Raw genomic sequence first — 26,929 nt, forward strand, 5'->3', positions numbered from 1 at the left:
TTAAAATAGCAAAACTGTGCCATTACAGTTAAATCGTAGGCCGCAGGGTCATGCCAGGAAGAGCCCTCAGACCCACCGAGGCGGTGGTCTGGGAGCAGAAAGCTCTGCTGTCCATCGTGGCACTGCTTCACTTGTTCAAGGGCTCAGGCCAGTCATTTATTTTCTGTGGAAAAATTTACCTGAGAGGTTGATTCAGGGTGCACATCCCCTGGCCCACGTCAGAGATGACAATTCAGCTCTGGAGTGGGACCCTGATCTGTGTTTGGAAGCACTGAGATCCTCTTCTCCTCCCTTCCCATCCATCCGGTCCCAGGCCAGGCCCACCCCAAAGTGTGGGGTGCCTCCTGGTGTTCACGAGGTGGGGTGTCCTGAGGGGTCCTGAGCACGGACGGGCAGGACCCTTCCTCAGAGCCAGCTGAGCGTGTGCTCTTCCCCCTCCTTGGCAGGTGCGTGGATTCTCACCGGAGGCACCCATTACGGCCTGATGAAGTACATTGGGGAGGTGGTGAGAGACAACACCATCAGCAGGAACTCAGAGGAGAACATCGCGGCCATTGGCATAGCGGCTTGGGGCATGGTCTCCAACAGGCACACCCTCCTCAGGACCTGTGACGTGGAGGTACAGGTGGGACAGAGGAGGTCTGCGAGGTCACGCGGGAGCAAGACTGTGGCGTGGGGCTCTGGCCTGAACCCTGGGGCTCTGGGGTGGAGTCAGCTCAAGGAAAGTTGGCCTTGCAAGGAAGGCCTTTCTTTGGAGCCTCACAAGTTAAAAACGAGGATGACATAATCAACCCCCAGGAAGAAGCTGCCAATGGATGCATTTTGTTCATTAAAATCGCTTCCCAGCAGATTCGTCAGAGTCAGGTTCTTTATTCTGTATACCCATGACCTGACTACATCCAAAGAGGGCTCAGCGTGGCTACCGTACCTCATTCTTTGGCCGCACTCACAGGAATTGAAGTTAATGCCATGGCCCCTGGTTAATTTGGCGTTATGCGGATTGAGGGATGTCCCCTCCCCCAAAGTTTCCTGTGAGCATATAGAGAGTCATCAAAGATGCATTTCATGTTCAAAATACAAGGTAGGCGTTGGGGCTTTGTATAAAGTGTGGAATTTTGAAAACAGCAGTGACTTGAGGATGCCTTAAATGACGGATGTTCTCTACCCAGAAGCTTTGGGCCAGATGCTCAGAAATCCCAATTTAATCTACACCTACTTCCATCTGGGACTCCTTAGAAGTTTAGGCAGTAAGTGGTCAGGATTTGGGGAATTACTGTGGTTCTTTATATTTTTAAAATTTATTTTTACTTTTGTGTCTGTTACCATATTTGAGGTTCAGAAGGGCAGAGGAAAGTGGGGAGGCATTTCCTGATTGTCTGTCAGGAGGCAGCGTGGTGGAGAGGGAGGGTGATGGGTTTGGGAGACAGGGAAGTCTGGGTGAGAGTACCCACTACTTTTCCAGCTGCATAGTCTTAAGAGAGATTCTTTCTCTGAATTTTTATAATAATAACCTTGTATTGTTATGGGAGAAATTAATTGAATGGTAGCTTTTATTGTTGTTACTAGATACTCAGCCAGGGATGGCAAGATGGTCATTCTCCTATCACATGACAACTTTAGGGGAGGATGTGAGGACAGCAGCAGGCTGGGTGGGAAAGAATATTGTTATCTGTTAGTGATGTTTGGGAGTCATGGGCGTGGGAGTCAACTTAACCCTGTGGTAGATGCATTGTATATATTCATTCACAGAATCACAAACAACCCCGTTAAGTAGGTATTTTTATGCCTGAATTGGAATAACAACAATAACCAAGACTTTAGTATTTCCCTGGTGGCAGTTTTATAGGGCCCGTTATCTGTCAATAACTAAAACTTGCAATGAATATATAAAGACTAAACAGAAAGTTCCAATCACTTGGCAATTAACAACCAAACACTCAAATAATCTTCTTGTTAAATAACTATTGGGTGAAAAATGAACTTTCAAAAATATAATCTCAGATCACTTAGAAAACAATGAAAATGAAAACATTACATATTAAGGTTAATAATACATGGTCAAAGCTGCACGCAGAGTGAAATGCATAGCCATATACCTTTATTAGTAAACATAAAGAAAATAATTCAATAATAATAATATCTAATATTTATTTAATAGCATTTGCTGGTGCTATTACTAGGTTACATTCTAAGTGTTTTACATCTATTAACTCATTTAATCTTCACAACAGTCCTATGAGTTAAGTACTACTATTACTCTCTCTTTATAGATGAGAAAACAGGCATGGAAAAAGTAAGAAACTTTTAAAACTCACAGCTACTAAGTGGCAGAGCCATGGTTCATAGTCTTTTAACCACTATATTATTCAAATTAATAGATTGAAAAATAACACCAACAAAACTTAAGAAGAGTGGGAAAAAAAATAACATTCAATCACAAATAAATTAATTAGAAAAGAAAAAGTAGAAATAGTCTTAGTTTAACAATTTGAGGAATGAATAGAACTGAGAAATCAAATATAATAATAAATATTGAGAAAAAGTGTGTGGATGCTATGTAAAACTGTATGTCAATAAATTTGACAATCCAGTGGGAATTTATATTTTTCTATGAAACTATAACTTATTAAAAACTAATTCAAGAACCAGAAAATCTGACTAGATGAATTACCAATGAATGAACTTAAAGGGAAATAAAAAATTATCTTCGAAATTGGGCCAGATAGTTTTATCCAGCAATTAAAAAAAAAACTTATATTCATTGCTAATTTAAAAAGTATTTATAGTCTCCAACACATACAGAAGCATGAGATCTTTATAAATTGCTGGAGAAAGAGCAAATTTGTGCCTTTTCTGAAAAGCCATTTTGAAACATGAATGAAGAATATGAAAACTGTTCATACTATATATCTAGTAATTATACTTATAAATATACCACTAGAGAATTTAGTATTTGGACAAGCATATCATTAAACTGTTTCTTATGATAACAAGAATTGACATAAACCTAAATGTCTTGTAATAATAATAGGAAAATCTTCCAGTAGATTATTATACAAACAAGGGTAAATTGTGGAGCCATGAAAATACTATTTCCAAAGATTTCTGATTGTACGGAAAATATTTACAGTTTTAAATAGAGAATTATGAAAACCATGTGAATCAATCTATATGCCTGGAAAAGACATACATGCACTGAAATCTTGGTGGTGACTACCACTGAGCTGTGGAATAAGCATCATTTTATATTTTTCTTTATTTTCCATATTTTCTGCAATAGCATGGCTTATTTTTAGACACTCAGATTCTAGTGCTTGTGGTTATTCCATTGATGCTTCTGTTAATGACAATCTCTGGTGACTTAGAGTATTTACAGTAAAAATTCAGTATGATCTTGTGGTTGACTTTCTTTTATGTCTTGTTTTTTCTTTTGTTTCTTTTATGTCTTCCCTGAACAACAACAGTGTTTAGTCTTTTGCGAAACTTGAACCAATAGTTGTTCACCATAACTTTGTTGGCCACCTCTTCCTATATTGTTTCTACTCGTGGCTTCATTACAAACTCCATCACTGATACAAGGGCTGTACAAGGTCCCAGATTTAGTTGGCCTGAAATAATTCTGCATTTCACAAACACTGAAGTTTCACGTGATTTTTGAGGATCTTTTCTGTTTTTTATTTCTCATCTTCCATCGCTGCTTTTTTTGAGTCAGTATTACACTTTAAAAATTATCGTCACATTACCTATGCATGAAAAAAGATAGCCCTTCACTCATCATTGTTTTTGGTCACCATACAAGCACAAGACAAATTCCTTTGTCAAGATACAGCCTCAAGACAAAACAACATAATAAAATATCATGCTCACCGAGTAGAATCATATAAGCTGATGCAGGAAAAACTGAAATTGTTATAATATCAAGTCCTTGTCCAGTACTGTGATATGTCTCTCGATTTATGCACATCTGTGTCACTCAGGAAAGTTTATAGTTTTCCTCACTGGGTTCTTGTATGTTTCTTCTTAATGTAATTTCTAGATATTTTTAAAAAGATTTTATTGGGGAAGGGGAACAGGACTTTATTGGGGAAGAATGTGTACTTCCAGGTCTTTTTTCCAAGTCAAGTTGTTGTCCTTTCAATCTTAGTTGTGGAGGGTGCCGTTCAGCTTCAAGTTGTTGTTCTTTCAGTCTTAGTTGTGGAGGGCACAGCTCAGCTCCAGGTCCAGTTGCCGTTTCTAGTTGCAGGGGGCACAGCCCACCATCCCTTGCGGGAGTCGAACTGGCAACCTTGTGGTTGAGAGGACACACTCCAACCAACTGAGCCATCTGGGAGCTCAGTGGCAGCTCAGCTCAAGGTGCCGTGTTCAATCTTAGTTGCAGGGGGCAGAGCCCACCATCCCTTGCGGGACTCGAGGAATTGAACCAGCAACCTTGTGGTTGAGAGCCCACTGGCCCATGTGGGAATCGAACCGGCAGCCTTCGGAGTTAGGAGCATGGAGCTCTAACCGCCTGAGCCACCGGGCTGGCCCTCTAGGTATTTTTATTGTTGCAAATTGGTATTCAGCGTAACTTTTCAAGCAATTTTTGCTGATATATATATATATATATATATATGGATTTGTTTGTTGTTTTGAATCAAACAAGTTATGAATGCTTTCCTGTTATAACAGTTTTTCAATGGATTTTCTGACAGTTGTATGTTTGCAACCATATTATTGGTAAATAGCATTACTTTAAAAAATAACTCTTCTGCGTGGCCGGATGGCTCAGTTGGTTAGAGCATGAGCTCTTAACAGCGTTGCCAGTTTAATTCCCACATGGGCCAGTGAGCTGTGCCCTCCACGACTAGATTGAAGGACAACGACTGATGGGTCCTGGGAAAAGACACTGTTCCCCAATATTCCCCATTAAAAAAAAATAACTCTTTCATTTAATTATACCTTGCATTTTTGCTCATCTTGTTGTCTTGGCTAAAATGTCCAGTATCGTTAAATAATGGTGATAGCAGGTATCTTGACAGCATCCAAGAGACCTGGTATCATACTGGAAATGAATCTAGTGTTCCACCAGGAAATAGAATTTGGTGAAAGGTTCAATATACATATATATTTTTAAAAGTATCATAAGGCATCATCCTTTCATTTCTAGTTTATAATTTTTTGAATCAAGACTGAGTGCTGAGTATGAAATATCTTTTTGCTTCTGTTGGGTTATTTTTCTCCTTTAAATCATAATCTAATGAATGGCCTGTCTCCTGAAAACAACACTAATTGTTTCTTCATAAACTTTCTAGATTTAATTAACAAATTGTTTTTTTTTTAGGATTTTTGTATCCTTATTCCTAAAGGAGTTTGGTCTTTGGCTTTTCCTTTCGTGATTGGTTTGTTGTTGAGGTTTTGACCTCAGTGCTGTGTTCTGGAAGGCTGTAAATGGGAACTTTTGTTCTGGAAAAGTTTGTAGCGTTCCTCCACCTGAAGCCGGGGTGTCGTATCCAGGACTCCCCTGATTGAAGCACCCGACTGGGCAAGGCCACGTGGAGATTAGAACCATAAACATTTTAACTTTGCTTTTCATTCCGCTTTGTTCTAACATGTCTGTGTCGTTAACAGAGTCAGTAATCTTCCCCTCCCCACTGAGTTTTCACCTGAACTTGTATACTTGGACTTCAGGTTGAAACATCTTTTAATGAAACCCTGATACATTAATAACTAAGCACCTTGGAATGGAACCCGAGGGTCAGGAACTCCTTTCTTTATGCTCCCACAGCAGTTTTTTATTCTCTGGTGTTAAGGGTTAGGACGAAGTATCTACTTAATCTCTTCTTTTTATGGTGCTGTAACTATGTGCTTCTCAAAGGCAAAAACTCCATCTTACTCATTTTCTAATCCCTAGACCTTGGCATGGGTCTTGGAGTATGATAGATTCCAAAAAAACATGTATGTATGTATATCAGTGTCTACCTCTACCTGTATCCAGACACACACACACAAATATGTGCATGTGTGTGTATGTATATGTGCTTATATGTGTGTGTGTATGTCTGGATATATATGGATATATGTGTGTACACACACACAATATCCTTTCCTGAATACTATCAGTTTCAATGATTTTATTCTAAAGAGCTCAGGGTGATGGAAGAAGAACTAGATGGGGAATCTGATCCTTACACTGTCACTGGCCATTTATGCGACAATAGGCAAGTGACCCAACCATTTTGAACTTCATGTCTTCCTATTAAAATGTGCTGTAAGATCTCTAAGACCCTTCTGAACTTAGGAATCTGAGAGGAGGCATCAATGTAGTGGAACCCAAAGGGTTAGCCTTCATATGAACATACAAAAACGTCATCATAAATCTTGGCCAACAAATACAATCTCCAAGTAAAGTTTCTGTGTGCTTTCCAGGAGTATTTTTCCGCACAGTACATCATGGACGACTTCAAGAGAGACCCTCTGTACATCCTGGACAACAATCACACCCACCTGCTGCTGGTGGACAACGGCTGCCATGGACATCCCGCAGCGGAGGCGAAGCTCCGGAATCAGCTAGAGAAGTACATCTCCGAGCGAACGATTCAAGGTCAGGAGATGGGAAGAGGGACATTAGACAAACATCAGAACGAGTACAATAGCAGCAGCAGCAGCAGCAATAGCACCAATTATTTAGTGAGACTCGGTGAACCTACCGTACAGGTGTCCAATTGCCCAAGAAGAATTGTGATTTCTCTTCTTCTTTTAACGTACCAGGAGTGCTTCTGCCAGGGTCACTGAGGTGGGTGCCCTTTTACAGACTGGAGAAGTGACAGATGCTGGCTTGTCCCAGCCTGGCGTGTCAGTGTAGAAAGCCTGCTGTCTTTTCTTCTCCTGGAGAATATTTAACAACAGTAAAATCCACAATGGCAAATAGGAGCTTACAGAGCAATGCCATTAGCTGGTGTAGACATGATACAAATCAACCCAGAGCTTCACAGTTGAGGGCTTTATTTCATGGAATCCTTCTTAATGATAGACCACCAATAAAGCAGAGAATGCGGCGATTGAGTGAAAGCCTTTATTTGCCACGAAAAGTGACATACTCTCTCTTCCTGTCGTTGAGATGTTGGTGTTGAGATGTCGTGGACCCAGGTTACCTTATGGTGTGGTGACAGACTTCAAAACAGGGACTTGTGTTCTCAACCTAACTCATTTCTCAAAGGGACACATGTGAAGTAAGACATTTGTATGTGCAATTCTCACTTGAGAGAGCACGTAGTTATGCAAATTTTTGACCCACTCAGGAAAGCATAGGATTATGCAAATGAGTGAGGGTGAGAGTAGTTATTATGAGGATGAACTTGAACCTGGTCTAATATATATTAGCAAATCATTTACAGACTTGAGCATTTTAAAAATCAGTAACAAATTGCCACATGACCTGTGCGTGCTGAGTGGTTTGGGGCCCAAAGACACACCCATCTTGATCAACAAGTAAATAGTCAAATCTGTGAGATCGGCAGCCATCAGCCCACACCCCGGGCTCACAGCACGGGAGTCCTTGTCCAACGCTTTCTTCAGGTAGCTGTCTTTTTTTCTTCTTTTTAAATAAAAATAGGTACAGTTTATTTGGTTAAAAATGTTTTTATACACATCATTATTTTCAAATGTGGGATTGTCACCAAAATGTAGATGGTTGTTAAGAATTTATCAAATAGGTTATTCTACGAGTACTGTGTTTCCCCGAAAATAAGACCTAGCCGGACAATCAGTGGACAAAAATTATTGGAAGATTAGAAATAGAAATTTAATAGAAGACCCGGTCTTATTTTACTATAAGACCAGGTCTTTACTATAATATAATATAATATAATATAATAGAATAGAATAGAATAGAATAGAATAGAATAGAATAGAATAGAATAGAATAGAATAGAATAGAATACTGGGTCTTATATTAATTTTTGCTCCAAAAGACGCATTAGAGCTGATTGGCTAGGTCTTATTTTTGGGGAAACAGAGTATGTTGAGTATTTCTAATGAGCCCCAAATAAGTTTTGTGTTTCATGTTTCACAGATTCCAATTATGGTGGCAAGATCCCCATTGTGTGTTTTGCCCAAGGAGGAGGAAGAGAGACTTTGAAAGTGAGTCTTGGTTTGTTTTTCTAGAAGATTGGTTAAGAAGTTTACTCAACAAATTTGTAGTTTCAGGATTTGGAGGCTCGGCTAATCCACTAGGTTGGTGCAAAAGTAATTGAGGTTTTTGCAATTATTTTAAATCTTTTAAACCGCAATTACTTTTGCATCAACCTAATAAACTGACTAATTTCTTCAAGTAGGTAGCATTTTCCCCACCTCACAGTGTCCCCTGAACAGGCCTAGGTGGTTTCCTCAGCTGAGAAGATTTAGGAAGAGAATCTGAAGCCACATGAGTAGCCTGGAGACTCAGTGTTGGCTTCGGCCAGCAACCTGCCAAAGAGAAATATTAAGATGAATCATGAGGCTTAAGGACCATAACCAGCAGGTACCTACATGCCATCCCATCTGCATGGAGATGAGCTGTCGTCTCTCTCTGTCTCTCTGTCTCTGTCTCTGTCTCTCTCTCTCACACACACACACACACACACACGCACTGTCTTAAATGTTCCCAGAGCACCTACAGCCCACCCACGTGCCTCCAGGGCATGCGTGAACTCCACCCACATGAAGGAATCCGAAACCCTAAGCGACTCTGAGATTATGGGCAGCATTTCCAGTGATCTCACACCTGCAATGTTGAGCAGTGGAGCAAGAATTCTGTTTCCCACCCCCGTCCTTGGAGACTTGCTATTCCTGAGTTCATCTTGCCCGCAGCCAGGCTTCTGTGTGACTTCGAAAGCATCAGCCGTGACGGCATTTTAGCCAGTAATTGAAGGCATGAGCATCGTTGTCATGAGCTCATTTTTCTAGGAATAGGACATTACCAGGAAGTAATTTTCATTCCCTCTTTTAATTAATTTCCATGTTGACTTGCATATCCCCCCCTTTCCACTAACCTGTGTGAACTGTAAGACAGTTATAGATAGCTGAGGTCCTTCACCCTTTCCCCTCTCTTAATCACAGTACACCCCAAGAGGTACAAGTGATTTCTGGCAAAGTTATTTGGAATCATATTCTAGCACTTATCTTTGTTTATTCCTTTATGTAACAGTGATGGTTTCATTCATTCATTCATCCATCCATTCATTCATTCATTCATTCATTCATTCATTCATTCATGCATGCATTCCTTAACAGGAGCACCTGCTTATGAGATCTACTGAGAGCATTGTTTAATAAAAGTCTTCCAGGGAAAAAAACTTCCCAGGGGAACATTCCAAGAAAGATTTTTTTCAATGTGATGTTGTTGGTATATGAATGCTTACAGAAGCAGCCACGTAAAAGAGGAAGAGAAATGGAGAGAAAGTAACGGAAAGAGGGCAACATATATTATCTTTCTCAAACTTCAGATTCAGAATTCAGATTTCCAGAGAGCTGCAGCAGGCCCAGGGCACTGCATTGCTACAACATTTTCTGGAAACGTCTGCTCAACCAATTCACAACCCACGGAACAGGGGATAGGACCGAGGAGGGAAAGAGGGAGAAATAGCCAGCTGAGGATCTCTTCAGCTCTTTGTCCCCTCATCTTTCAGCTTGCTCTCTTATCACCCCCACTCCCACCCCATCACAGCCCTGAGACCCACCTTTAGTGCAGGTGGTGAGGTGAAGATGGGACCCCAGCCTGGTGTGTGTTAGCCTTCTGCCTGCTTTGATGAAGGGAGCACACCCTATACGAGCGACGTCTTCTATAAGGAAAGTGTCCAGCAAAGGAAAGGGGCTTCACAGTTTCCTCTGCACCTGTATGTAGAGCCCTTCGTCCTGCCGTCAAGGGATTAAAATTCTTAAGACCTGATTCCCCTATGCTGCTCTGTGGTCTCGGTACAAGAAATAAAAGTGTGGTAGATGTTTATCCAGGAAGCAAATTTATTTTTATTCTCTTTTATAAAGGAGGAAGGGAAATTGTTTAAGGAGGGAGGTAGGTAAGTCAACATGATAACAAAACGTGTGGCTGCTGCTTTGCAGGCATTCTCATACCTTAAGAGTATGAGTACGGTTAACCTCCATCAGAGAAGCTGTCACTAACGTTGAATATCATCTTAAGAGCTGTCACTCAAATCTAAGACGTCAGTATTTGGAATGATGGATTGTGTGCACAAGGATATTTTCAAACACTCATTTATGGAAAACTTCAGCTAGTCACACACGTCCTTATTATGGAATTTGGTATTAGCGCAGGATGTCATGCCACTGGCTTACGTTTCTTATTCATAAAGCATTGGCAAACATTTGGTTTGCTTCTGATTGTAAATGAAACCTGAAATGCAGGGGTGTGTCAATGTGTTTGGTTAACCACCTTGACCTTGAACCTTGGTCGCACGCTGGATTCTGGGGATCCCAGTGTCTCGGTGTCCCCTCTCCCAGGCCATCAATACCTCCATCAAGAGTAAAATCCCCTGTGTGGTGGTGGAAGGTTCGGGGCAGATTGCTGATGTAATCGCAAGCCTGCTGGAGGCAGAGAACTCCCTCACGTCTTCCATCGTCAAGGAGAAGTTGGTGCGCTTCTTACCCCGCACGGTGTCCCGGCTGCCAGAGGAGGAAATTGAGAGTTGGATCAAATGGGTGAGTGCTAGGGGAGACGTTAGAGGGCTGAGAAGGGAGGGAGAGTGCCTCAAATGCCCGAGTCCGCTGGTAGCTGCTGTTTTGTACTTTCTCCGTGACTTTGAAACCAATTTCTTGCTGGACATCAAAGCTCACATGAGTTGAATGATTCACCAAGTCTCCATACCTCATAAGGGGTCACCTACGGGGCTTTCGATTCAAGTCTGTTTGCAAGGCTGGTAATCCTTCTTTTACACCACGATGTCAGCAAACGTGGAGCTGTGTTTTGTATGTATCAGGGGCTGGGGAGGAAAGAACCTCCTGGTAATGGTGTTTTAGAATCGCAGATCCTAGTTTGAGTCTACATCTATTGGGGAAGCTGTCACTACAGAACAATTGCCCTTCTAGGTTAACCGGCCTGTGATTCTCTCACCTTTCTCGTCAGATCATGTAAGAAATGTGTCCGTATTGGGATATCTATTACACTTCTTATTGCTGAGCCTATGAACGTATTGTAGCACAGTGCTATGCTGTCTCACTTTTCTCTCCGTTTTATGACGACTGTTGACTTGAAATAACTTTCATTTTCTGAGTGCCCACTTTGTTAGAGGCCTCACGTTCGTATCAGCCGTTCATTCATGTCAGCTCATTCAAAGATGGCCTCGATAGTAGGATATGTTTAGGAGCATGTGGTGACACGTGGGAATTCTTCCATAAAGGAAATAACACGCTGTAGACAACGAGTCTTATTTTCATCATAGAGCCCATTTCATCCTGAGAGTCCAACCAGTCCAAGGTTGGATTTAACATAAAGAATAAAAAAAATTCTTGACCTAGATTGGCATGTCAATAATATTTGGGAGTGGAAGAGCCTCGAAATTTAGCAAATATTCAAATATTCAAATTTAACAAACGGAAGACTTGGAACAGTGCAGATAATCTTTTTGCTCGTGGTAGCCTTGTAAATAATGGGAAAAATCAACCCAAACTTCTCGGCTGCCTGGTCCTCTGCAGTCAATTAATACACAGTGGGACCCTGCTGGTCTTAATGTCAGAGGAGCAGACACTTCGATGATAATCCTGATGGGGTGTAGCAGGATCCAGGTGGCAAGAAAACAAGTCCTTTCTGGAATAGGTCTCATTATCTGTTTAAGAATTTAAAAACACAGATGCATGTCCTCATAGCTGAGAGTCAGTGCTGGAGTTGAATGGCGCCCAGCCATTCCACAAATATCTATATAATGTTCCTACTTAGGATATTGTGTTTTGCAGATTTGACTATGAAAGGTAAAGCTGGTGGTTTTATATGAAAGTTCCTGCTGGGATTTTCTTATATCTTGGCCAAGTCCAGTTGAGAGACAGACACAAGAATCAGGTGCATAGAGGTCAAACTTTATCAGCTTCATTGATGACGTAGGCCAAGTTGAAAGGTGTAGCTTAGAGAGGCAGCCACAATGACCTCTTTCTGCTGAGTCCCAGAATGAGACAGATGAGCCCACCCAGACAGAGGCAGCCCCGGACAACTGCTGTCCCTGCCAGGCTGGCCGTGTGGCTGACGGCAGGCCAGCACGAGCATTCTGCAAGGCGCAGATCCCAACAAGAAGCAGGAAAGGGCTGGCCAGGTGACAATCGGATATGTCACTCCCCCACCCTGAGTAGTGAGTGAAGGGTGGAGACTCTTCAGGGACCTAATTCGGATGGGGCTCCCTCTGCATGGAAATATGTGGCTGAGGAAAAGGAGTCCTCCCTCTCCAAAGAAGCTCTGCATTGTCGATTCTCCACATGTTCAGACCTACACAGTTTGAATCGTGACAAACATCTGAGTGGAGCAATCCCAAAGTGTCAATACGAATGTCAAACAATGTATGTTGAGTGCTGTATTCAAGATCATTTCCTGTGGAAGAAGTTCAGCGCCAGTTCAAGGATACCCACAGAGGAGGGAACAGATCACTCTTAACTTACCCACCAAAGTTGGCCCTGGGTCTGTTCCAGTGACTTTCCTCTTTCTCTTCCTGCAAGTTGGCTTATAGATTCCAGACCAGGTCATGTCCGAAGGACCATGCCACCTAATGGGTCTTCACCCCCTTTATGAGGAATTCTGACTTCTGCTTCAAGAAAACCATTACGGGCAGCGCATCTGAAACAGATGAAAAACCAGACATATTTCACTTTCTGTGATTATATGGTCCTTTCTGGGATGCCTATCTAATTCATATTAATATCTAATACACTAGTGATATATCATAATTATGTCAGTCAGAAGGCATACATCAATAATGAAAATGGGTCTGGAATTTTAATTACACACTCGTGGTGGGATTTTGCAACTGGTACAGATTTCCCAAAAGACAACTCAAGAGTAGAATTGTTAATGAACATATACATCCAGTCAATATTAATTGAACAATTCAATGTTAATTAAGCAACCTCCCAGGCTAATTATGGGTGAACTCCGTGATCTTGTGCACAACCAGCCCCAAACCTGGAGTCGCAATTTCTCCACTTCTCCAAGAGACCCAGAAGTTCTCCACTGGGACCATGCCCTCCTCTCCCACCTGTTCTTTCAGAGTTGTTTCCCTATACCTACTCCACACCGTCTCAAGAACTTGACCCGTTGCAGTCCCCCTACCTAGATATCATTCAGTCAAACCCCTTCATTAATTCATTTATTTAATTGATATTTATTGGGCACATACTATCTGACAGATTCTGGAATAGGTAACTTCAAAAAGAATAGTAGATACAATAGAGAGTCCTGGTCCTTGCGAGAAAAGAGAAATTGAAAAGAAGTTCATGTTGAGTGATTATAATACAATGCATTGTACAATATCCAACTGAACTGGGTGTTCCGAAGAAAAGTAACATGGATACAGAAGGGCCTGAGCTAAGGGAGCCTGGCCTGGCATGAAAGGCATCTCAGGGGGAGGTTTCACAGAGAAAGGGACATGGGAGCCATGATCTGAAGGCTGGACAGAGTTGGCGAGATGCAGGCTGGGATTGTGATGGTAAGAGCAGCATGTGCAAAGGTCCTGCGGTGTGAAGCAATGTGGCCTATCCAAGGAACCATGAGATGGCAGTGAGGGTATGGAATGGAAGCTGGAGAGCTTAGGGGCCACGACAGGGCCATGAACACTGTTTTGAGGTTTTAGTCTGTTCAAGTGTAATGGGAAGTCACTAAAAGGTTTGAAGCCGGTGTGATCAGAGTTGTGTTCAGGGAAGCTCACATTAGCTGCGGTGGGGGACAGGATTGGAAAAGGCAAGAATACCTGGGGCAGGAGGGGGAGATAGGTCTCTGCTACTGCCTCCCCGTCCCCTAACTTTGCTGTGTCCATATACACTTTCTCCTTTTTCCTTTTCACTTCGAAGGAAAAGATGTCTCAGCCCCTCTCTGCTGCCCACCCCCACTTGTACCCCAGAGCCCTGGGACTTGGACCCCTCCCCGAAGGTCATTTTTAGTTGGATCTCTTACCTTCGGCCTAAGCAAGGGCTGCCAGCATGGTGAGTGGGCCTTTCCCTTCATGCTGTCCCCCTCCCCCTCTATCAAATGCCCCGTGGTCTATGTTTTCCCTCAGCTTTCGTTTATTTGCTCGTCACCCCTGGATTCAGCATCTTCTGAATTAAGGCCTCTAGCACCAGAAAACCACAGCCTGAAGGTCACCCCAACGTCCACACCCAAGGGGCCTTCTTAGTCCACATCGTTCACTGTTTCACCCTGACCTGAGACTTCCGTCTCCTGCCCAGCCCCGCCGAGACTCTGTCATTCCAGATCCTCATTCCCAAACGTTGCCAGGAAAACCCACCACCGCCTCAAACTCAGTCTAAGAGAATCCAGACTCATTTCCTCCACTAGAAGGAACGCTCCCTCACCAAGCTCCACCATGCTCACCAGCGCCTGAAACCTTGGAATTAGGGGGCGCTTCCTGTCCCCCAGCTCTTTGATTTTAAGAAATGCTTTACATTGAACCATCACAGAATGATGAGAAAGGATAATGGAGCAAATCCCTTATGTCTTTATCCAATCACGAAGTCGTCTTTTCTCATGGCACTTATCCTTCCTACAGTTTAAGACCGTGTTTAGATGCTTTCTGTGATTTTTCTGTTGCTCTTTCCTCATTTATTCACTCATTCAACTACCATGTGCCAGGCTTGGTTACACACATGCACACACACACTCACCCCCTTGATCAATGACTCTCTTAGCCTCTTGGGAGCCTTTTGAGATGCGTGCCCTTGTATAGCCAGTCCTTTACTCTCCTTGTGGTCAAGGACTCATGATTCCAAGTTAGAAATTAGATGCTATGGGGCGGCGCTGTGGGTGAGGGAAGGAGATCTAGGACTCTCCTGTAGATGGGCTTAAAAAAAATGGAATAAAAGAATTCTCACCCAAAGAGTGAAGTTTATGCTCCTCATGTCTAAAATCAGTTGGCTGACAACTCTGTTCTTTAAATGTTGCCAGCTCAAAGAAATTCTGGAAAGTTCTCATCTGTTAACAGTTATTAAAATGGAAGAAGCTGGGGACGAAATTGTGAGCAACGCTATTTCTTATGCTTTGTACAAAGGTAAGTAAAAACAGCCCCTCCAGAAGTTTCAGTTTTGTGTTGCTTTCTGTGAGTTGCATTTATTTTTTAAACAGGTTTGTTGAAATATAATCTTGCACTGAATTTTGACTATCATTGATTGAAAGCTATAATAACTACTATTGACTTGATGAGTTAAATCTCCTTGGTTGCATGTTTTTAATAGAACAAAAAAATCGTACGTCATTAAAATACTGGTCAAGTCCGATCCCAGAATTCTCCAAAGGGGCTGCTCCTGACAGAGGTATAAAATCTTTTTCTGCATCTCAGACTCTTTGAGAAGGTGACAAAAGCTATGGGCCTTGGTTCTAGGGTTCCACATATATGTACACACGTGCACACACACACATCAAGGATTCTGCATTCAGTTTCAGGGTTTACAAATCTCCTGATGCATAAAAATGAAGCTCAGGTTAAACATTTTCATCCATGATCTTTGTTGTCCTAGAATCCCATCCAGGGAGATATTACCTGAGTAAATTGAGCCTTGGTAAATGCCAGCTAGAGGTGAGCCGCCTGATTATAGGTGTAAGGTGTGCAGAGCAGGGCAAGGCACTTGGGCAGTGCAATTTAAGCATCAGCTGTTCATTAGAATCATTCTTATTGTGCTTGCCAGGAATTTAGTTACGAGAATATTTATTAAAATGGGATTGTATCTGTAGAGAAACATAGATGCAGAATAGATGAGCTCTGGAAAAGAACACTGTGGTAACATGGCTCATTATTTCATAGATTCAGACATAGTGTAAATCAGATATGGTTCAAAATAAAACGTTATGCAATTGGAATCTATGGGAAGATAGCAGCCTACCATAGTTACTCTGTGAGGCTATGAAATGGAAAGGTATTATTGTCTCCTGAATTGATCCTCATTATATACTTTGGGACATGCAGGATATTGATGAGAAAGTGAAAATAAAGTGAAATGGCACTTGTGTCTGGCTTTAGGAGAACATGGTAAATGGCTCTGATTATTGGCCGTAGGGAATGGTTCTGACTCTCTTATTTCTGGGTCTTTGGTGAGTTGATTCTTGCCTGCCCTTTTCTAGCCTTTAGCACCAATGAACAAGATAAGGATAACTGGAATGGGCAGCTGAAGCTTCTGCTGGAGTGGAACCAGCTGGACCTCGCCAGTGATGACATTTTCACCAATGACCGCCGATGGGAGGTAAGTGAGAAGCTCTCCTGGTTTTTCCCAGTGTCAGGTCTGGTCCATTTCTGACAAGGTCTTCGGTATTGAATCTTGTACAGGACCGTTCTGTTCTGGTACACCCTGCTGCTAAGCCTCACTTTCTTCTTCTGTGGGATGGGATAATACCCTGACGGGGTAGGTTTGTTGGGAAGAGATAATAATAAATGCACAAATGGCAGAAAACTCAATCCACTAACACCATCCAAAGTTTATAGCCCTCAGCCCTGAAGTGAGAGCTGCTTCTCCACCTGGCTGTGGAGGTGAAGTCCTCCTGGGAGTGGATGGGCAGAAGTTTGGGGAAAATACGTGCAGGATGATTGAAAGGAGTAAATGAAAGGATGATTGAGAGGATTGGAAGTCACTCAACTACAAATCTAGACAGCAGTGCTCACTGTGCCCTGTCCCACGACCTAGTGTCGTTCTGGTAAGAATTATCAACAGTGAGATGCAGAAGGGAAAACTAGTACAACTCGATCAAAGACACGCAGTGGATGTTTCAGAGCTAGAACGCGGGACGCCCAACCCAATGAGCACCTCCAAGATGGAAGTGATGAAAAATCTGTTTTTTTCCAGTAGACCAACTTTCTCACTTTCAATTTGATCCGTCATAGAACTACATTTCCCAGCAGCGTCCCCCTGTGTACAACCAAAGTTCAATCAGCCTTGGGAACTCTGTTTTGTAGGAACGATTGCAGAGCGCCACACTTGGATCTGCGAGGCTGGGTGCTTCTCTGTGGTCTGCTCTTCTGAATTAATTTGAGTCATTTGGTGGGCAGCTAGAATTTGTTTAATTTTATACAGGCATGCATAGATTTGAAGGGGCATGTGTTTCATAACTGTCATCCTTCGCAGCCAGGATCAGGAAACACTTTTAGGCCTCCTGTTGCGCAATCAAAGATGAAGTCTTGATTTACAGGAAGATGTGATCAATTTCAATAATGGAATGCAAGTCAAGGGATGGCTTTTGGGATTTTAAATCATTCATTCCTGTAGCAAACATCATCTCGTGTTTGGTCTTTGCAGTTTAATGAACCCCATTATACACCACGAGGCTTTCGTTAGCTGAAGGAAAGTAGAATTATAAGTAGATCTAGTTAATTGATTCATAAATAGGTCCCTCTGTGTGAAATGCTCTATTTAAGTAAGGTCAGAAGGTGCAAATAAACACAAACTCAGGCACATACGGAATAGTACATTTAATTTTATTTCCTCAGCCTAACATCGTTACAGGTGAAGGGCATCGTGGTTAAGAGAATGGGCTCTGGAGCCAGCCCATCGGCATGACATAACCTCTGCTAGTTTCTTAATCTCTCTGTGCCTCACTTTCCTTGTACAGTGGTGTGTTGGGTTATTTTAGTACATTTACTACTGTCTAGGCTCTGGAGGTTATTTCTGTCTATTGTATTTGCATGCTGGAAATGCTCTACGTGGTGTGCCGCTCCACGTCTGTTCCCAGTTCTGCTTTCAGTGATGTCACATGGGCAGCTGGAGATTAGCTGTGATGGGAGCATTTATACCACGGGACTTGGCAGAGGCTACACATTGGGCCCTAGTATTTTTTTCCAGAGAGCTGATTGTCAAACACTTCCCAGCACACCATTGCTCCTGTGGAAATGGAGATGATGATGGCAGTGCCTCTCTCAGTGGGGTGTTAGGATGCTTAAATCAGATCATGTTTCTCTAGTGCTTAGAGCATTGGCTCCTGTTAAGCACTATATAAGTAGTTGTTTAAAAGCACATAAAAACTGTCAGAATAATGGTAACATTGGTGTAACTGTTTGTACAAAGCAGTTTCACGGTGTTAGCTTACTTGCCCCTCACACCAGCCCACAGTGAGGATTTTCTCATTTTGCTGGTTAATAAGCCAGGGGTGCACAGGTACCACAGGAGGGGCAGTTACTGATGGTGTTTTGAGAGTCCGCTCTGAACTTGAATTTCTGAAAGCATATGACCTGTTATCTCCTTTCGTCCCCACAAGCACCTATTTTGTAGAAGAGCAAACTGAGGCACAAAGACACCGTCTTGTTCTGAGTCACACATGCGGGTAATGGTGGGACCAAGGTTGGGAAACAAAGGTGGGCCTGACTGCAAAGCCATTATCTTTCCCGTGTGCCAGTGGTTCTCAAAGTGTGATCCCTGGACCTGTGGCAGCTTGGGCATAACCTGGGGATTTGTCAGCAACATGGATTATCAGACTCTATCTCAGACTTGTTAAAGGAGAGGTTCTCAGCTTAGCTCCAGCTACCTGTGCTTTACTGAGCCCTCCAGGTGACTCTGAAGTCTGAGGACCACTGCCCCATGCTATCAAGTGTGTGACCAAAGGGAAGGCAAATGATTTAGAAGGAAATGTGAAACTCTGGGCACAAGGAACACTTGCCTTGAGGACATAGGTGAATGTGCAGCTGTCGTCCTCCCCAGGGCAGTCACCCCTTCCCTTCCTTATCCAACCTGGAGCCATAGTGTGGGGACTAAAGGGACCGTTGGCCAGTCCCTCTCCAGGCACTGAGTGAGCCCCAAGAGTCCAACATTAGACAGAAAGACACTGCTCGGGGGCTGCTGGATGGCTCAGTTGGTTAGAGCACGAGCTCTGAACAACAGGGCTGCCAGTTTGATTCCCACATGGGCCAGTGAGCCACGCCCTCCACAACTAGATTGAAGACAATGAGCTGCCACTGAGCTTCTGGAGGGGTGGCCGGATGGCTTAGTTGGTTAGAATGCGAGCTCTCAACAACAAAGTTGCGGGTTCAATTCCCACATGGGATGGCGGGCTGCATTCCCTGCAATTAAAGATTGAAAATGGCGACTGGACTTGGAGCTGAGCTGTGCCCTCCACAACTAGACTGAAGGACAAAGACTTGGAGCTGATGGGCCCTGGAGAGACACACTGTTCCCCAATATTCCCCAATAAAATTTATAGAAAAAAAAGAAAGAAAGAAAGAAAGAAAGAAAGAAAGAAAGAAAGAAAGAAAGAAAGAAAGAAAGAAGAAAGAAACAGACACTGCCAGTGCTACCCTTGGCAGGAGACAGTCACTTAAACCAGGGATCAGATGATGACATAGGGGGGCTGGGTGGACAGCAGTGAGGAATGCTGGGAGCTTTGGGGACCGGGGGCCCCCGCTCCGAAAGCAGCTGCCACTCGGCTCCAGCTGATGGCTCTCCATATTGTCAGAGCCTTCTGGATTTTAATGCTAGAAATGTCGATTTTTATGAACCTTCTAATTTTTAATGTTGGCAACTGAATTGAACTATAAGAAATACGATGGAAGACAAACAGAACATATCTGAGAGCTGTGGTGGCCTGTAGACCACTGGTAAACATTAATCTTCTTTATTAAGATTCTCAGTAAGCTCCTATGGGATACCAGGAGCCAGAAAGCAGAGATAAAGATAGATAATAAGCAGGTATAACTGTCAAGTGTTCCAATGATGCCGTGTTACGTAACATGACCAGGCATGTGCTTGATGGCGTGTGACTTGAAGGGCAGCTGGAATAGCCTATGCCCCGAGCAAGGCATTGGCTGTTGGTCGGCTCACAATCGATGTCTGCTGTGACTTCAGAAAAATGGTGTGAGCTATATGGCTAATCCCCAGCACCTGAGTGCTTCCTTGATGCCAAGCACGGGATAAATCCTTGACCAACATCTTCCCTGCGTGGGTGTAATTATATCCACTTTACACTTGTAAGAGGCCTCGTCACATCCGAGCCCCCATCTGGCTGACTTCAAAGACCCTACCAAGCCACTTCCCCTGCCTGGATGTTTAGACTATAATCCAACACTGTGTTACAATTGAAAAGACAAATTTTATTCTCAAACAGGATTGCAAGAGAAGTTGAAGATGCTATTACTTTGTGGTTGGCAACACAAGGTGGCAGAGAAAGAAAAGCCTTGTGTTTCCATTATTGGGCTTCGGGTGTGAGTGCTCTTTCTGCTCTTTCTGCTCTTTCTCCTTAGTCTGCTGACCTTCAAGAAGTCATGTTTATGGCTCTCGTCAAGGACAGACCCAAGTTCGTCCGCCTCTTTCTGGAGAACGGCTTGAACCTGCGGAAGTTTCTCACCAACGACGTCCTCACGGAGCTTTTCTCCAACCACTTTAGCGCCCTTGTCTATCGGAACCTGCAGATTGCCAAGAATTCCTACAACGACACCCTCCTCACCTTCGTCTGGAAACTGGTGGCCAACTTCCGAAGAGGCTTCCGGAAGGAAGACAGAAATAGCCGGGACGAGACAGACATAGAATTTCATGTATGTACTGGGGGAATTGTCTGCTTGAATTCTCTGCTCTTTTCAATCTTCCTTCAAAAACTTTCTCTACCTGAGCCTTTCCCACTCCCCACCTCATTGCCGTACAGTAGTTAACGTGTTGGCAGTGTTCATTTTTTTCTACTGCCTTTAGTTAAGATGATGAGTCTACCTGGTGAGTTTTCTGATGTCTTGCTTTATGCCCTGTATTGTATCTCAAACTACTTGTTGCAGTTTTTCTTAATTGCAAAACTCATTGTGGCACATACTTTCTGCAGGCATCTGACAGGGAAAAGGAACAGGGACATTATCTGCCGAAAAGAGCTCTCAGCTGCTCACGTAAAGGCCTGGAGAGCCGCCACATTTTCTTTAGTGGATACCAGGGGCAGTGAACGTTTCCAGAGAGCTAAGCCAGGTTTCCCCTGGAGAGGATGTGTGGCTACACCGCTGTGTTCTCTCCAGCCTTCTGTGTAAGCACAGGCAGGCCCAATTTCCAGCTGCCAGCATCTGCAACTCATTGCGAAGGTTTGTCTGGTCAGCGCCCGACGACTGCCAGAAGCTGGCTCCTAAAAAGCCCAGCTCCCTCCCCACGTGGAGGAGATAATTCTGAGGCAGTACCCTACACTGCCCCTAAGGTTGCCTGGCTGGACAGATCTCTAGCTGACCACCAAGACAGCTTGTGGAAAAGCACTGTCATTGGTTCTTGCTTTTTGGATCTCATTTCCCCTTTCTTCTCTTGGTTTTCCTGGGACCACCTCACAAAGGAACTACTTGCCTCAACTCCTTGTCTCAGGATTGCTTCTGGGGAAACTAGGTCATTACCTTGTGTGATTCTACGATTTTAATACGTATGTATATTGCAAAAATCTAAATGAGACGCGGTGCTTGAAACAATTGGAAGTATTTAGAAAACTTCCAATATTTATGGTAAAACCCTCTGTGGTATCCATAAGCCTTGGTAAAACCTGTGGAGATGTTTAAAAGGAATATATACGTTTAGTTGTTTTCTATCTGAAAAGGTTCCAGTGGAAGATATGGGATGTTGAATGGGAGCTGGGATTCTAATTGATGTGTTAGGAATCGAAATGTTGAGTAACACTCCAAAGAATTAAGCATAGTTTTATGTTGTGATCGTTGAATTTAAATTATAGAAAAGTTAGAATTTGGTTTGAATATTTTTTCTACATGAGAAATTGATTTATATGATGAGAAAGAATTGCTTTCTCTTCAGCTGTCACAAGTCATTCAGTTTTAACATTGCCGTCAGCACATTTTCTTTACCCTTTATACCTTGCCATCTAGTTGCATGTTGTCTTTTATGATAGATAAAAGATTTTGTGTCAAATTATGCCACCTGGTGAGTTGCAGAGCTGAAAATCACATCTGTTAAAATGGATTCACACACCAAGTTACAGAGCCCTCCAACCATGGGGTGCCCTCCTGGGGCATTCTGAACCCCGTTGTCATTCTTAGAGTAGTGCAGCCATACCGACGCCCCACTGGACATGCTGACCACATGCTCTAACCCCTCCCAGGACGTGTCTCCCATTACACGGCATCCCCTGCAAGCACTCTTCATCTGGGCCGTTCTGCAGAACAAGAAAGAACTCTCCAAAGTCATCTGGGAGCAGGTAACGTGCAGGCCACACCAGACGTGTGCTTTGTGGTGGGTGTCTGACCCTCTACACACGTGCATGCCTAAGCTAGAACATCCTCAACAAAAACGAACGTCTGCTGCTAGATGAACATGGTCTTGCCTGTTGCCATGTCGACCGAGGTGTGTTTGGGAGGACAGATCCCTGGAAGGTAGCTGTGCTAGACGGGTAACCCAGTAGGTACCTGCTTCTCAGGTGTGTGTGTGTGTGTGTGTGTGTGTGTGTGTGTGTGTGATTGTTTTCCAAGTGGATGAGGTTTTTAAGTTTAATTTTAAAGCTTAATTTCTAGTGTTATTGCGTAATGGACAAGAAGTAGGGCCTGGACAAATTCTGCTTTGGGAAACTTACTGAGGTTTTTCTTTTTGACTTAGCACATCATGATGTTTTGTAAATGATTTATGGACAGTTGAAAAGAAGATACATTCTCCATTTTCAACACATAAGATTGGATATTGAATACTGAGCTCACGCACGGTCTTACTAACTACGTTATCAGGCCTTCCGTGTCTTTCCCCACGTTTCCCCTCTTTGAACTGTGGCAGTGTGAGAGTGGGTAGTCAGGCCTCCCACCGTCACGGTCTTACTGTGAGCTTCTTGTGGCCCTCACCTTGCTAGTGCCCTTTTATAGGCTAGTGTCGTGTTCACTGAGGGTATTTAGGCTCTTGTGCACCTTGCAAACTTTGCTTTGAGTCGTGATGAACATTTTCCGCCTTTGCCATGAGCTCGTCCTCATCTGACGCTAGTGCTGACCTGACCACTTCAGGGGATTATACATTGACCCCGCCATTCTCCTTCCCTCCCCTCTTGAAGACCAGGGGCTGCACTCTGGCAGCCCTGGGAGCCAGTAAACTTCTGAAGACGCTGGCCAAGGTGAAGAACGATATCAACGCAGCTGGGGAGTCCGAGGAGCTGGCCAATGAGTACGAGACCCGTGCAGTGGGTAAGCCTCCAGGATGGGAGGTCCCGTGGGTGCAGGGATGCCAGGTGGCCTACGTGGGCCTGTGGCACTCACATGCCAGGTGGCCGAAGACAGTGGCATGTCCAAGCTCCTGCCTCTGGCCTGATTCAAGGGCTGTAGACCACGTGGAGGGCTACACATGCCGTGGCAGAAGCCACAGGCTCCTTGCTTCTGGTGCTTACTGACTTTTCCACGAATGAAAGTGGGAAATGCTGGGCCCTGTCATCCCTCTCATTTCCCAGGCCCAGGTCTGTTTGGTTTTGGATCACAGTCAAGAAACTGTGATGGGTCTGAGGTTTTACCTGACTTGCAGGTCATCCAGTTAGCTTGCCTGTTTCACACACATATGCTGACAGAAGGCCCAGACCCCTGGGCTTGTTACTAATGACAAATGCAGCAGCCACAGGAGCATCTTGGTTCAGTCCCTGGGCCTCGATTCCCCTGCAGCGATGAGAATACGGGCTGCTGCTGCCTGCCCTGCAGCTCCCCAGTGACGGGACTCGAAGCTTCAGTGAGGGCTGCAGGTGACCTGCCCGTGCGACCCTCCAGGGCGTGATTACTCATTACCTGAAATGGAAGAGGGAGAGGCAGCACTTAGCCTTCCTCTCCTGGGAGGTCTGTGCTCTGTTTGCTGTTCAGTTGTCCCTAAACAAAGCTTGTCAGTGCCCTTGACTCAGAAGGCCCCGACATGCTGGAAGGTGAGAAACCCACGATCAATAGCCTCCCAACAACACAGTTTCAGATGTGCCCAGTCGTTCTCTTTTTCATGTAGGAGTTTTAAGTTGGCAGTGTGGTACGTTGCAGAAGGCACTCACGTTTCTCTATTATCGTAGCTAATGGAAAGTGCTCATGAGTTTAGCTTCTCTGTGTTGGAAAAAAGGTGTCCAATGATTTCTTTTTAATATATTAAATTATGTTAATTTCTGACTGGCCTCCATGAGGCAGTGGCTCCTCATACTTGAAAACATTTCCTCTAAGGCGCTACACTGCAGGGTCTTTGTCATGAGGTCTCAAAATGCAAGCACGCCCTTACTGCAATAGCTCAGCGTTTCTTACTCCTTTTGGGCTGTTTGCACAGTGCCTTATCTGCAGACACCTCACCAAGAAAGCACAGAATATGAATGAGATGGGGAAGGCTGCTCTGGGAAGGCGAGGCAGGGGGTCTGGATTCCCTCCCCAGTGGCTGAGCCCCACCAAAGAGGGAGCTCCCAGCGCTCAGTGCAGCTCAGTCCAATGAGCACCGGTTGACACATGGTGTCTTGAGGGGCTGTGTTGGGGTTGGTGTGCGAAGGGAAATCCCCCACGTTCAGTAAAGAGTTACGTTTTGCTGGCATTCCCTACGCCTTTTGCAAACCAGGGCACTCACACCCCGGCTTTTCTTGAAGTCAGGGTTTGGCTGGGGGGCAGGGGGCCAGACAGTTTTGGGTACTGGCCATCCCTCCCTCCAGCCCCCTTCTCTCTGGTGCTATTGTGACTTCAGAGCTGTTCACGGAGTGTTACAGCAACGACGAAGACTTGGCAGAGCAACTGCTGGTCTATTCCTGCGAAGCCTGGGGTGGAAGCAACTGCTTGGAGCTGGCCGTGGAGGCGACGGACCAGCATTTCATCGCCCAGCCCGGGGTTCAGGTAAACAACACAGTCACCAAATATCACGTCCAGAAACGGGCCTTTGCATCAGATGCTGTTTGTGACAGCATCCAAAACCATAATATTAACAGCAAAACTTCTCCTCCAACATGAAAGTTGTGGCAGGGAAGGGGGGTAGTGTTGCAGAAGACGGCAGGTGTAGGCATCAATAGAGATCGTTGCTTCAGGAGATGGTGCCCGAGAGAGAGTATTCTGCGAGTTTCCACAAAGCCAACAGTACAGAACTATAATTATGGGCTGGGTCTCCGGCTCCCGGGGTCTGGGTCCCAATCCGCTGTATCCCTACCATGGTGTGGTGATCGGCCAGGTTATACGAGCTCTCTGGGCCTTGGTCCCTCGCCAGTGAAACGGGCACACTAAGGGTTACCGGGAAGGGAAGCTGTGGGGATTCCATGAGATAGTATTTGAGAGGTACCAGCCCTTGATGTCAGCTCTTGTTACAGTTATTAGTAGTCGTTACAGCAGTAGAGAAACTAGTATGAAATGGGTACAGCCAGTGGAGAGGTTTTTCTGCATCAACTTAAATTAATAGCAGTTTGCGTCTGGCATCTCAGGTTGCAGAGTGGAGATTTTCTACCCTATGAAGTGGAGGGTAGGGAAGAGATGGACTGGCGGACACTTGTCTGCCACACGTAACCGTGATCACATTTCATCTGTATAGCACACTTCCAGGTGCATATCCTCCCATTTTACTGATGAGGATTCAGGAGCTCAGAGGTTCTGGAACATTCTCATTCTCCAGGTTGCACTGCTAGGAAGAAGAACTGGGATTTGATTCCTTATTAATTTTCCGTCTTATGCATGATACCATGCAGCTAATAATTAGCACAGTGTTTATGCAAACATCATTTGTGACTGCAGCTAAGCTGGATCACATGGGAGAAATCACCTGTGACAAGGAACACACAAAGAAGCAGTCTTGCTATTGCTTTGTTTCAGCCTCTGCACCCGAGCAGGCTGGAGCTCGGCTGGCACCGGGTCAAGGTTGCCCAGGAGTCTGGCCAGCTGTCAAGGCAGCCGTGTCTTGCTCACAGCTTCTTAGGCCCCAAACCCCGTCTTGCTGGTGTCCCAGAGCTTTGGGCCTGGGGGACGCTGACTCTTGCTCCCATCCTGAGGGTTTCAACTAGATGCCACTTCACGGAAAGTCTCCCTGCAGGCCTGCGAGACCAGGGAGTTTGCTTCCTGTAGGCAGGCTGCTTTGTGGGGTCAGATGTCACAGGTGGCCCTGGAACCCGAGCTAGGGGAGAGTTTTCTGTGACTGGGGGCCTAGTGGTGCCACTTGGTGACAGCCTGCGAGCTCATCACCCCGGCGGGCACATGAGGAGGGCTGGACATCACCTGTCTTCATTTGAGGCCTCCCAGAAACAGGCCCCAAATCGAGGATTTGAGTGTCTTGGAAGCACCTGAGGGGAGTAGGGGCAGTGAGAGGGGCAGGGAAGGAAGCAGACACAGGTGTGCTACAGGAGGAAGTTACACTGTGCAAAACGGGCCAGCAGGAGAAGCCACTCTCTTCTAAAGGGAAGTGACAGGGGTGTGGGTGGGACATGCCTGTTCTAGCCCTCCCGGCCCCACGTTTCCACTTGCCCTGCCAAGAGACACACCAGTCCTCTTGGGACAGACACGTTCTTTTTTTGAGAGCTGTGCATTTCTTTGATGGGGTCCAGTCTGTGCTCACCCCTTTTGTGTTGACGTACTGTGTGGCTCTCGAGGCAACCTGAGTTTTCTGACAACCACCTTTATAGCAGGTCCCTCATCCCACCTCTCAGGGATTGGTACAGGCTGCCAAAACCTTTTTCATGCATTTCAACTCAAATTCATGTTGCGATGACAGTGGTTGCTCCCTTTTCCTGCTCTGAGTTTGATTTCAGACGGGTACAGGAGGGGTCATGTCTTCAATAGCCCAGGCAGGATTTGTTATTTTCAACCATGAAATGAATCTCACCACATAGAACCCAATTTAAAGAAGGACTGAAAATCAAACAGAATTTAAATTGTCATAGTTCCTTGGA

The 26,929-nt window shown here is 44.5% G+C and overlaps 1 protein-coding gene across 1 annotated transcript in view; it reads left to right on the top strand.

Annotated features, from left to right (window-relative positions):
* TRPM8 (transient receptor potential cation channel subfamily M member 8) overlaps positions 1-26,929 on the top strand; it is a gene marked incomplete at its 5' end in the record, with an annotated part of 75,291 nt that overhangs the window by 11,921 nt on the left and 36,441 nt on the right. The window contains 10 exons of the mRNA XM_081051739.1: positions 447-619; positions 6,406-6,580; positions 8,051-8,118; positions 10,474-10,671; positions 15,107-15,209; positions 16,277-16,395; positions 20,373-20,663; positions 22,196-22,291; positions 23,126-23,255; positions 24,754-24,899. Coding sequence (XP_080907865.1) covers positions 447-619; positions 6,406-6,580; positions 8,051-8,118; positions 10,474-10,671; positions 15,107-15,209; positions 16,277-16,395; positions 20,373-20,663; positions 22,196-22,291; positions 23,126-23,255; positions 24,754-24,899 — 1,499 coding nt within the window. The remainder of the gene's footprint in view (positions 1-446; positions 620-6,405; positions 6,581-8,050; positions 8,119-10,473; positions 10,672-15,106; positions 15,210-16,276; positions 16,396-20,372; positions 20,664-22,195; positions 22,292-23,125; positions 23,256-24,753; positions 24,900-26,929) is intronic.

Source organism: Rhinolophus hipposideros, assembly GCF_964194185.1.
Source record: "Rhinolophus hipposideros genome assembly, chromosome: 6".
Taxonomy (NCBI): Eukaryota; Metazoa; Chordata; class Mammalia; order Chiroptera; family Rhinolophidae; genus Rhinolophus; species Rhinolophus hipposideros.